The sequence below is a fragment of the Dreissena polymorpha genome, chromosome 3, assembly GCF_020536995.1.
Source record: "Dreissena polymorpha isolate Duluth1 chromosome 3, UMN_Dpol_1.0, whole genome shotgun sequence".
NCBI lineage: Eukaryota > Metazoa > Mollusca > Bivalvia > Myida > Dreissenidae > Dreissena > Dreissena polymorpha.
This window is the reverse complement of record NC_068357.1, coordinates 33,556,351-33,568,597: the sequence shown is the minus strand read 5'-3', so window position 1 is coordinate 33,568,597 and position 12,247 is coordinate 33,556,351. Positions and strand designations below refer to the sequence as shown.

General features: G+C 36.0%; 1 protein-coding gene across 1 annotated transcript; it reads left to right on the top strand.

Annotated features, from left to right (window-relative positions):
• The first annotated feature begins 5,716 nt into the window (after positions 1 to 5,716).
• Positions 5,717 to 7,578, top strand: LOC127874426 (heavy metal-binding protein HIP-like). The gene is made up of 3 exons (XM_052418737.1): positions 5,717 to 6,090; positions 6,882 to 7,192; positions 7,384 to 7,578. The coding sequence occupies exons 1-3, from the start codon at positions 5,820 to 5,822 to the stop codon at positions 7,489 to 7,491; spliced, it is 690 nt and encodes a 229-aa protein (XP_052274697.1). The 5' UTR covers positions 5,717 to 5,819; the 3' UTR covers positions 7,492 to 7,578.
• The last annotated feature ends 4,669 nt before the right edge of the window (positions 7,579 to 12,247 follow it).

The following is a 12,247-nucleotide window of genomic DNA, read 5'->3' as shown; positions in this document are numbered from 1 at the left end:
TCAACCAACAAAATACTAGTAGTTAATGCGAACTATTTTGTGTGGACTTATTACGCTCAATGCGTAATAATTTCGTCTTGTTCCGGAAGTGCAAAACACACGGCGGGGCCAGGCACATGTTAGTTTAGAAATGAGTGTTTCTGAAGAAATAAATGAATGTTTGGATCGGACTCGTGATTATTCTGCGCACAAAGATCCCCTCCATGAGGCTATACAGCGCATAGAGGACAGGTTATCCAAAATTGAATTTAATCAAGGTTCTTTCCGTGGTCGCTCTGCGACAACAAAAACGTCCATTAGATTTCCGCCACCGGAAGTCAGTTTTTTGCCATACCAGGCCAATATTGAACAATCTTCTGATCTGCCACACTTGGCCAATCCATTTACCCTCGGTCCTGACTCATCAGCAGCCACCGCCGAAGGTCCTATTCCTAAAAATATTCAGGAACAATTTGACTGTGTGAAACAGACGGTAGACAAGGTATTGTTACCTCCTTATCTGAAGCTTCATGAGTCTAGAACTGGCATTCGTAGAGAGAACCAAAAAACACTGAATGTTATATCAAAATGTGGTCGATATGTTGAAACATGTTTTAAACTCTTAAGTCAAATTAAGGAGAATGAACCTAGTGATTTAGGGCCAGTGTATATCACCCTTGCAGCACAGATTAACTATTTGCAAAAAGAGTACGGTTCACTTGTAGTCAATAGCAACTTTGTTGAGCCTACAGCAAACATTTTTCGTTGTTTACAAGGAAACGCATCTGGTTTCGATCGGGAAACACTTAACAACATACGTGTAGCCGCTGAATTATCTAGTATTCGTCGGTTTGATGCACCGCCAAGAGGACGTTGGCGTGGACGGTCTTTTTCTGGTAACCCTTCGTATGGTAGTGGAAGAGGTAACCATTACGGCAGGGGCCGTCGCGATGTTTTTGATCAGTTGCAAGGAGCGCGTTTTAAAACACCCGGCAACCGACAGTCTGATGTTGAGATAGAATAAGTTATTAAAATAATGCGAAATACTTTAGCATCAAATCTTGATGCATGGCGCCAGATAGGTGCTTCTGAAACTGTTCTGAGTTATATTGCCAATGGTATTAAGTTTCCTATAGTTGGTGACATTCCAAGTTTTTGTTGTGAAAACAGGCAGTTTTCTACTTTACAATCGCAGTTTTTGTTAAAAGAAATTAATGACTTGTTGTTATTAGGTCATGTTGTACCATGTGAGGCTAAGCCAAGGTGTATTTCGCCCATAAATTGTATTTCAAAGAAAAATGGAAAATATAGACTTATTACTGATTTAAGATTGTTGAATAATAAATGTCAACCACCCAAGTTTAAGAATGAAGATATAAGTACTGTCATTTCATTTATTCAACCTAAAGACTATATAGTAACTGCTGATCTAAAAAATGGGTTTTTTCATGTACCAGTACACCCGGACCATCACCAGCTGTTAGGATTTCAGTTCCGTGGTAATTATTAAAAATGGACTGTGTTGCCGTTCGGACACTCATGTAGTCCATATTTCTTTACTAAAGTTCTACGACCAGTCATAACATATCTTCGTTCTCAGGGATTACGAGTTGTAGTGTATGTAGACGATTTTATTTTATTAGCCGAAGAGAAATGTATTAATAGTCATAGACAGCTTTTAATTAAAACTTTACAAGAGTTAGGTTGGGTGGTGAATTTTGAAAAGTCTTCTTTAGTGGAGTCACATGTTAAACCTTACTTGGGATATATTATTGACACTTCGGGTGAACAGTGTGTAATTCGTATCACATCCGAACGTATTCGCAATTGAAACGCGATATTAAAAAAGTGTTATTTAAAGGGGAAATCCAAGCTCGTGGATTAGCAAGAATCGCAGGGCAATGTGTGTCCATGTCAAAGTGTATATTTCCTGCAAAGTTACTTCTTAGAAACTTATATAGATTACTTGCTACCCGAAAGTCTTGGAGTGACATTTTGTTCTTAGACAAATATACATATACTGATTTACAGTGGTGGTTAGACTCTGTTTCACAGTGGAACGCCTTTTTTGTTGTTAACAAACAAATAGATACACAATTAATCACAGACGCGTCTAAGTCAGGCTGGGGAGCATGGCTCACAGACAGTCACAAACAAGCTCAGGGATTTTGGACCCTTCGTATTCAGCAACAAAGTTCCAATTACCGCGAACTATTAGCTGTACTTATGGGCATACAATCTTTCAAAGCGGATTTATGCAATCGCAGCATACAAGTTCTCTCAGACAACGTGACTACAGTTGCAATGATAACTGGTATGGGTGGTTCCATAGCATCCCTAGACGCAATAGCGCGTTCGATTCACATAGTGGCCATGAAGGCAAACATAAAACTTCAGGCGAAATACCTTTCGGGAACGCAAAACTGGAGGGCGGATTTACTCTCCCGAATAGAATCCTCGTACGAGTGGATGCTTCATCCACAGTTGTTCAAAATGCTCAACCGAAAATGGGGTCCACACGATGTGGACAGATTCGCATCGATAACGTCGACCCAGCTAAAGACATACAATTCTCTATTTTACGACCCGTTCACATCCGGGATGGGCGCTCTTGCGCAGACAAATTGGAAACAAATGAACCATTATGTGAATGCTCCGTTTGCGCTTCTTCCGCGAGTGTTAAATGTGATAAATCTTCAAAATGCAACAGCTACAGTGATAGCACCTCTTTGGCCGGGGCAGCCATGGTTCAGACAGTTAACGCAAATGACAATAGACCTGCCAGTGGAACTTCCAATGTCAAAAAGAACAGTGATGGCTATCGGGGCCAGGGAACCTTTGAAAAATCCAAGATGGAAGATTTTCGCTTGGAGAGTATGTGGGCGAACAGATTACGTTGTTTAGGCTGGTCCCCGCGAGCGGCAAAACAAACTGTACATTCTTTGGCTGAATCAACATTATCTTCTTACAATGTGTATATTAAAAAATATTTAGTATTCTGCAAATTACATAACTATGTGGCAACTGATACTTCTACAACAGCACATTTGGCAGATTATTTGTGTTCTATCGCTGATAAGTCTGAATGTCCAGAATCATCATTGAAGATTTCGCTAGCAGCTTTAAGCTCGTTCTTCCAGGCATTGGGCCTGAAATCACCTACAGATAGTAGTGATATTCATAGACTCGTTACATCACTGGTAAAAACAGCTTCTAAGAGACCAATGGTTCGTCAAAAACCGATGCCAATAGAGGCTTTCGTACAGTTGTTTAATAAAATGGAATCTAACGACAAACTAACTTTAAAAATGCTACGTATGAAAGCTATAACTCTTCTTGCAATTGTGTGCATGACACGGCCATCCGATTTGGCCCCAAAAGGGAAAAGCTTCGATCCGCAGACAAATTTACTAAACCCGACATTTATGTCAGTTGATGATGTGTATTTTGAAAATGATGGCTCAATGACTTTACATTTTTGGGCAATTAAAAATGACACAAATAGACAGAGATTTGAAATTAACATTCCACCTTGTGATGATTCATCATGTGATCCCATAAGTTGTCTTAAGATGTATATTGAAAGAACGGAGCAGTTCCGTCAGGGTGATTATAGACCCTTATTTATCGCTTTGAATGCACCGTACAAACATATTAGTGCTGATACCGTTGCAAATATCTTACAAGACAGTATTACTGCTGCAGGCTTAAGTGATCAAGGATTTAGTGCAAAATCGTTTAGACCAACAGGTGCAACGCAAGCAGTTTCAATCGGGACATTACCTGAAACAGTAATGAAAATAGGACGATGGAAAACAAAAGAAGTTTTCCTCAACCACTATGTATATGGTCAAGTAAATAAGGAATATACAGATAAACTGTTACATGAATGTTAGTGTGAAACTTAATTTGAATTATTTGTACTATTCTCTAAAATGCAGCATATTTTACACAAAATAAAGGTGAGCAAGTTAACGTAGATTTAAGTAAATAGTAGTTAATGCGAACTATTTTGTGTGGACTTATTACGCTCAATGCGTAATAATTTCGTCTTGTTCCGGAAGATTCATGGAAAATTATGGAAAAATAACCGGAGATATGGACATAAAGACCTGGGCCTTCCGTCGAGTATCCGAAATAGAGACAAGCAGCATATTTTACACAAAATAAAGGTGAGCAAGTTAACGTAGATTTAAGTAAATTATTTTTAAAAATCATTGAGATTATCATACTTGGCATTAAATACAAACACACAGTCGTTTTCAAAATGACACAAAACAAAAACTTTGAATACATAAAATAGATATTATCGGTTTCCTTTCGAGCATAATTCACGGTGATAGGCCGATTACCACAACTATTTCGCTCACCGTCGAAATTTTATACTTTGACAAAAGCTCTGTATCCTTCTGTCAAAACATGGCCGCAAACTATTTGGCGAGTCCAGAAATTTATGAAAACAAACCGGGAAAAGGGTAAGTTGGTAATAAAATGATATTACATCGAACAAAATTGAGTCGCAATTAACTTCAAAATAGTGAAAACAGTTTGAGCATTTCGTGAAAGAAGTGATTTCATGATGCGAAAAATCGTATTTTTGCATATTTTAAACCCTTTAAATGAAATATTTGTTTTTGTTAAATGGTATTTTATGGTAGAAGAATCAATTTACACCACATTATGGCATGCTTTATTGAATATACAATGTACCTGTGATTTTTACATTTACACGTGTAAGCATGTATCGCTCAACACTGACAAGAAATATGAACACCGCTCGAAAGTGTCCGTAAAAGCACCGCATTTATTATTTTGTTGGCACCGCTTTATTCTGATCTTTTTTTCTTTCAGAAGGAAGAGACGTTCAAATTTATGTTTGTACAAGCCAAAGAACAAGAAAATGAGACTTTTTTCTCCCGGTGCTGAAGATGATACCAGCGTATCTCCAGGCGACCGTCAACCGGCATGTACCAGTTCGACGTGTGTCATAGAGACTCCAAATGATTCGTGATTTTTGTTATATTTTACAATACACGCACGCAAATATTGTGTATTATAAGAGAACATAATGTTAACACATCAAATTATTCGAAGGTTACGTAAGAAAACAACACAATTGTGGACGTTTTTTTTTCAATAACTTTTTCATTCTGACGTCTACGAACTTGAAACTGAAACCGAGGGAAGCACAAACACTGTATAGCCGAAAGGGTGTATTCATTAAAAAGAAATATAAATATTAAGTGGCTCAACCGGTGAAAATACACGCTATTCCTTGGCGATAATCACGAAAATGACGCCATCTCGTAAGTCAGTTCCAATTTACCTCACTTAAAGGGGCCTTTTCACAGATTTTGGCATGCATTGAAGTTTGTCAGTAATTGCTTTATAATGTAAACATTATATTTAATAAGCTCCAGTAAAAAAAAATAACATTAAAAAAGAAAAAAAGTAACCCACAAATGGGCTCGAATCACTGACAACATAACGACAACAACAAAACTCTCCTAATTATTCAATCGCTTCGCGGTGCAACGCTTTGTAGTTTTCAGGTTTTTAAATCGTCAAAAGGTGCATATAATTAATATTTAAGAGAATGGTAAATGTTAAGTGTTACTGTTTCCTCACAAATATCATAACTACAACGAAAACTTGCGAATCTTAAACATTTTAAACGCATCCCTTCCCCTCCTCCCCCCATTTAAGAAATTGACATAGACAATACACATCGCTTCATGATAGTATAGGACATCGCGCGCAATCGTTACCGATAAGAAATTCAATTTCTGTTTACGTGGACGCCATATGGCACCAGTTTTACTGTCATTGAAGCTTCGAACATGCAGACAGTGATCTTCGTGTGTGTGTTTGGATTATGTGTGCAGGCGATACTTTGTGACGTCACAAGTGACATCATAAGCGCACTGAAACAACAGGAAGGCGAAATCGAATTCTTGAAGGCTAGAATAGCGCAGCTGGAAGACAATGCCGATCAAGAAAAGAAACAGACAGAGAACAAGTTAAAAGCACAGGAAACGGTTATAAACATGTTAATGGCGGACATGAAACAGGCGACAGAATCTTACAGAAATACAACCGCTGGCTTAAACCGTAAGCAAATTATGTACACATACATGTTAGTATGTTTTTATTTATTGAGATTCATAATTTAGAAAAAAATTCTCTTAAAGTCAAAACTACGCCACTTGTCTTACATTCTTATTGATCTTAATCAGTATGTAAGAAATCCTTTCCATTTCGACAGTATTATAAAACGTTTCTTCATCCAAAAACTAGACAATAACATTCGGCAGAGTTATGCCGTAGGTCCATAAACGACCCGCTGCCAATATAACGGCCCGGTGACCTTTCACCTTATAGCGGCCCGGTGACCTTTCACCTTATAACTGCCCGATCGTTATGTAACTTTATTAATATTTCTAGTAATAATATGGTTTCTTCATACCAATAACGGCCCGCTGCCAATATAACGGCCCGGTGACCTTTCACCTTATAACGGCCCGCTGCCAATATAAAGGCACGGTGACCTTTCACCTTATAACGGCCCGCTCGTTATGTATCTTTATTAATATTTCTAGTAATGATATGTACTATCAATCTATCTAATCAAAATAATAGATAAATATAGGTGCTTTATACAGGCTCATATACTCAGGGCCGTCGCTGAAATGAGTCGTCATCAGTCCTTGCACTTATCAAATACATAATTTATATGGTTCTCTGAGGGTCATGGACATATGTGATAATCCAGTTGCCCTAGATAAAACTCATGAACAACCCATCCAGAAATACTTTCTGACAAGCCGCCAGTTCTCGACATGCAAGCTCTTAAGATCCTTGCCGTTTTTTTTTCCATTCTATTGACGCACATTCGCTTTCAGACAATCGCCGTTTCGTTGCTGAGGAACCTGTTGCCTTCTCTGCGGTGAAGACGGCAGAACAAGCTAACCTTGGCCCTGATCAGACCATTACTTTCGAAACAGTGCTCTTCAACGGAGGGGGTGGCTACCACCCAAACACAGGCTACTTCATCGCGCCTCAAAGCGGGGTGTACATGTTCTCAACCTCGGTGCTTCACCGCTCTCAAACCCTGCCATTCTACGGTGAGCTCACGCACAACGGTAAACCCGTAGCAAGGATTCACGCCGATGGTGGCATTTGGGACAGCGGAAGTCAAACCGTTATCATTGAAGTAAAATATGTTTATCATTGTCTTTAATTTAATCTACCGTAATTAGCAATACCGAGATGGAGATTTCCAGAGGCAATTCGTGGCCATAATTCGGGAATATGCGGACTAAAGCGTACTTATGGAACCCTTGCATGGCAATACTTGTTAGGTAGTTAATTAAATAATTGTTTTTCATCTGTTCATAATTATAGGTTCAAGCGGGTGATGACATTTGGGTACGGAACATTATCAATAGCAACGAGCTGATCCACGGCAACCTATTTTGTTCATTTTCGGGCGTGCTGTTGATGCAACTGTAAAAGAACAGTCACCATTGAAGCAACTTCGAAAAAAATTGTAATCGATGCCAAGTATTAGAATCGTCTGATATTAAAGAAAAATATTGATTGTAGTATAATTTATGCGTCCTTTTAACCAAACTAAACCCATGGACATTGGTGATATTTATGCGAGAAGGTTTTTTTTCAAATTTCATTGTTATTCGTTCATACAAAAGTATACTCAAATCGTGAACCTCCGTACATAGATTTGGCTGGAACCATCATAGCTGGGTCAAATCCCTGCCGTATAAGCAACCACGTGATGATAGTCGTGTCACTTGGAACAATAATTTTCCCGATGTTATTTTTACCTTGTTTAAGTTTTTTTCGGCATAGCTGTTTAACGTCACTTTTGACCTTAGATGACCTTAATCATGATAGATCCGAAATGAATAAACCCGAATTGTTCATTGGCTAATAATACAAAAATCACCGTAAATGTTGGTAGTTTGGATCCCAGACTAAAATATTGTATGCATATCATTTGAACTGAAAATGAAATATGAATATATTGTAAATTACATGTAAATTACAATAAATTAAAAACTGTCATGATACAAAACATCCTCTAAACATTACATCGAAACGTTTCTCCTTAGTTTACGAAGCAGTATCATTCTATACATAGATGGTGACGTCACTACGTTATTGTCACCTCTATACTTAGACGCATCACGCACCTCCATTTGGAGGCATTTATGACTACGACACAAAGAAGTCCGCGGATGAATGAAGAATTTGCTTTATAAGTAAACATTCGTGCTTTGATTTAAAAGTTAAGTATTATTTTGTTCAGTCTTACGGTTTTATGTTAGTATCAATTAAAATTTTCGTTAGTTTTCAACATTTTCGCTCTTTATTCAATTTTTTTAAACTGTACTTTCACTTTCGGTTGTATAACAACATGTATCCTTTATTGACGAAAGTTTGCAATGAAATAGCGTTTTCAAAACCGCTTAAAAAGTTTCAGAAGGTGTGTCTGATGCATGTTTTGAATAGAAACAATGTCATAGCTATATTGCCGACTAGTATGGGAACAATTTGATATTTCAAGTGGCTCCATTTGCATTGCAAGAGAAGTTCAAATTGACTTGTTCAGTTAGTTAAATTTTGACACCCTATTAATTATATATCTTTTTATAAGTGCCTGATAGATTTTTTTCTTTAAAAATTGAGATCAATGAAAAATTTAGTAAAAGCACAGCATTGATTTTCTATGGTGGTCATTTTCAGTGGAATAGTATGTTACAATAAAACAATTATAACTATTATATTAATGAATTTAGATTAGGTGTCATCTTTAAATGGGGTAGTGATTCATTATATGAGATTAGCACATTATATAGTTGAAAAATAAATAACACTTTAATGACTTACCTTAGTGAAATAAAGTAGCATAGAATATGTTGCAGGTCATAAAATGTAAAACTGAAATTGAAGAAGCTTTACAAATATTTAACACTGACAAAACTGTTGGTTGCCCTAGTTTTGGGGGGCAAATTTAAATATTATTAATATCATTGAGTTAACTTATTTAAATATCAATATCTTTTGTTTACATTAGCTTATTATATTATTAATAATGAAATACTTTGCAAGGAAAGTCCAATTCTGTTTTAATTAGTCTTAATTAGCTACTATTAAAATTGAAAATATCAGTGACATCCAATACTTGGATTATATGCGTATGAATGCATATTTTCTTTGACAGTTACATAGTACCCTATTTAATTGGATTAAAAACAACAAATAACTATAGTTCCACAACCCAGCCCAAGTTGACTCAAACTGAATTAATTCATCAATTGATCCTTTTTAATTATATTAAAAACAACATGTGTAAGATTTTTAGAATATCCCATATATTCCTCTAGTATTCCTCTAGTACACCAACATGCACGTCTTACTAATGATTTACATGCACTCCTTAAACAGTTTAACAAAAATAATGAAAGATTAATCCAAAGAAAACAACAAACAAGCTGCTTCATATAAAAAGTTAATTACATAAGATTACATTAGCAAAATAATCATTTTGATAATAAATCAAGATTATACTTCAACCAAACCATTATAAATTAATTGTGGGGTGGGGGGAGGTAATGTAAGCACTAAAACTAAAATGGGGGAAATGTCTGGGAAGGGAACATCTTGGGGGGGGGGGGGGCGTCCAGAATTCCTGCTAAGGGCGACAGTGTTGTTAATGTGTCTTTAGAAGAAATAACTGAAGGAAAGTACTCATTGGTGTATGCCCATCCAGATGCATTTCTGAGCATATCAATTGGAACAGCAATATTGAGTTCATTTGAAGGAGATATAACTGTTTCATGCATTGCTTTTGATGAAGCCCACATGGCCCTTTAATGGTAGCTTTCCTATTAGGGATTTTATACTTATTTTTTACTCCACAATCTAGTTTTTTTGTCATAAAATGAGAAGTTTTATTATCCAACAGGTTTTGTGTTTGAACCTCACAAATTTTATAATACCGAAGTCCCATCATATAATCATCATCACAATCAGCAGCAGCATTATCATATTCATCATCATCATTGTTAGCAGCAGCATCATTGTGTTGTATTATCAGAATTCAATACAAACACAACCATTACAACTCTTACTACTACTACTAATTAATTAATTATCTACTTCTACAACAAGAACAACAACAACTACTACTACTACTACTACTAGTACTACTACTACTACTACTACTACTTCTACTACTACTACTAGTACTACTACTACTACTACCACCACCACCACAACCACCACCACTACTACTGCTACTACTACTACTTGGTACACCAGGACTTGTTGTCCATGGAGACGATAATGTGAACTCTCCCAAAGTATTGATCAAACCCATGCCCAGCGGACAACATTCTATACACCATAGCGACCATAAATTAATATTTGACGCCATGTGCAACATAATTCACCTTATTACAAAAAAACATGGAATTCACAAAATGACTGAAAATGCTTTAAAATAAATGCAAATTTGAAATTTGAAATAAAACAACCTAAGCAATACATAATAAGAAACACTACATTATTGAAACACTGATACCATGAACATTTTAGGGTGTAACACCTTATGAACATGTACCAGACTTTTTATGTTCTACCGGTACTTTGAAACTTTACGTACCACCTACATAAAATATAGGCGTTATTGTCCATTCATTCATAGCAGTCCTAATGAATTATGGTCATTCTCTAAACATGATTCAAGTCTAAAGAAGGAAATAATTTGATTTTTTTACAGTTTGAACATTAAGGTCATTCTCTGGTCTCTTCAAAGTATCACATTTCAATTATACAATATAATACAAACATTTTAGACTTTATAATCCTTAGTCAGGATAAGATAAGAGACAAATGAATTTTTTTAATTTACTTCAATTTCAGGTAAGACTAATAAATCATTTATTAATTACTACATGTACTTGGGCGAATAAATTTTTACTAAGACACTCAGTGACACTTAGACAATCTGACAAAAAATAAAATCTATGGCCAATATATAAGTCTAAATTCATAAATACTATCACACAAAATACATTTCATCAATAACACACATTCATATTAAATTAGTTATCTCTATATATTATAAATATGGTACATAAAGTGTCAGATAGTGGTACATAAAGTGTAGGTACATAAACGGACTGGTACGTAAGGTGTGACATTCAACATTTTAAAAATCAGTTAACAATATATGGACTTAATTGTTTTGCATATACGCAATCAAAGCATATTTATTAAAAATTAAAACACACTGTTCATGGCTGTATCTTTTTATTTATACATGCATCAACTATTCTGGTTATTAATACATTTTAAAAATTATATATAATCAAGAGCACCACATAATGGGTGCCAAGCTAGGCTGCTGTGCAGTTTTAAATAAATGAATTTTATTTTTTTTTAATTAGAGGTTAGTGACCTTGACCTTTGACTAAGTGACCCCAAAATGGGTGTGGTGCATATACATGTGAGGTTTCAATGTTTTAGGTGGAAGCACTTTGATTTTAGAGCCGATGTAAAGGTTTTAGCACGACGCGGACGTCTGACGACGAGCTGTCTATGACAATACCTGGGGTTTTCCCCGAAAACAGCCGAGCTAACATTGAGCGCCATATAAATTAAATGGAAAACATAAATATTATGTCAAGAAAAATAAAGCTGTAAAAATCTCACCTGCTCGTCTTTGATGTTGCAATTAGCACATTCAGCATTTTCAGTATCTACTAAATAAATATATGAAAGTGCCAAATGTCCAAGATACTATGACGTCCTCCTCAAAATGTTAGATCCTTCGAACTCCATTTATTTTATCCCTGATTAATCCTCTCACACATTAGGCCTACATGTAAGATTCCTTGTTATGTTCACAGCGTTTATTTTAAATCGTTTACGTTCTCAAACTTCAGCAGGTATTTAATTATAAATATTTATTGATGATTAAGATTTATTTACTATTTCGAAGATACAGTCTTGCAACGTGTTTAGTTAGTCTAAGTTACGTGTTTAGTGATTCTTACAAACAATAGACTGACATGAAAAGTGGCTCCTTTTGAAGCACAAACTGCATCCAAATATATATTACAGCTGGCCCGGTTTTATGGGGCCTGTTTTTGATAATAATTAATTACCATTTTTCACTTCCGTGTTTATTATGTTTACCAACGCCATGATGGGAAAAAGTCCGTTTCCCACAATGCTTAGC

Coding starts and splice junctions, on each gene's coding strand:
- LOC127874426 (XM_052418737.1), top strand. CDS start 5,820: ATGCAGACAGTGATCTTCGTGTGTGTGTTTGGATTATGTGTGCAGGCG. Junction 6,091..6,881: donor TACAACCGCTGGCTTAAACC/GTAAGCAAATTA, acceptor ATTCGCTTTCAG/ACAATCGCCGTTTCGTTGCT. Junction 7,193..7,383: donor GTCAAACCGTTATCATTGAA/GTAAAATATGTT, acceptor TCATAATTATAG/GTTCAAGCGGGTGATGACAT.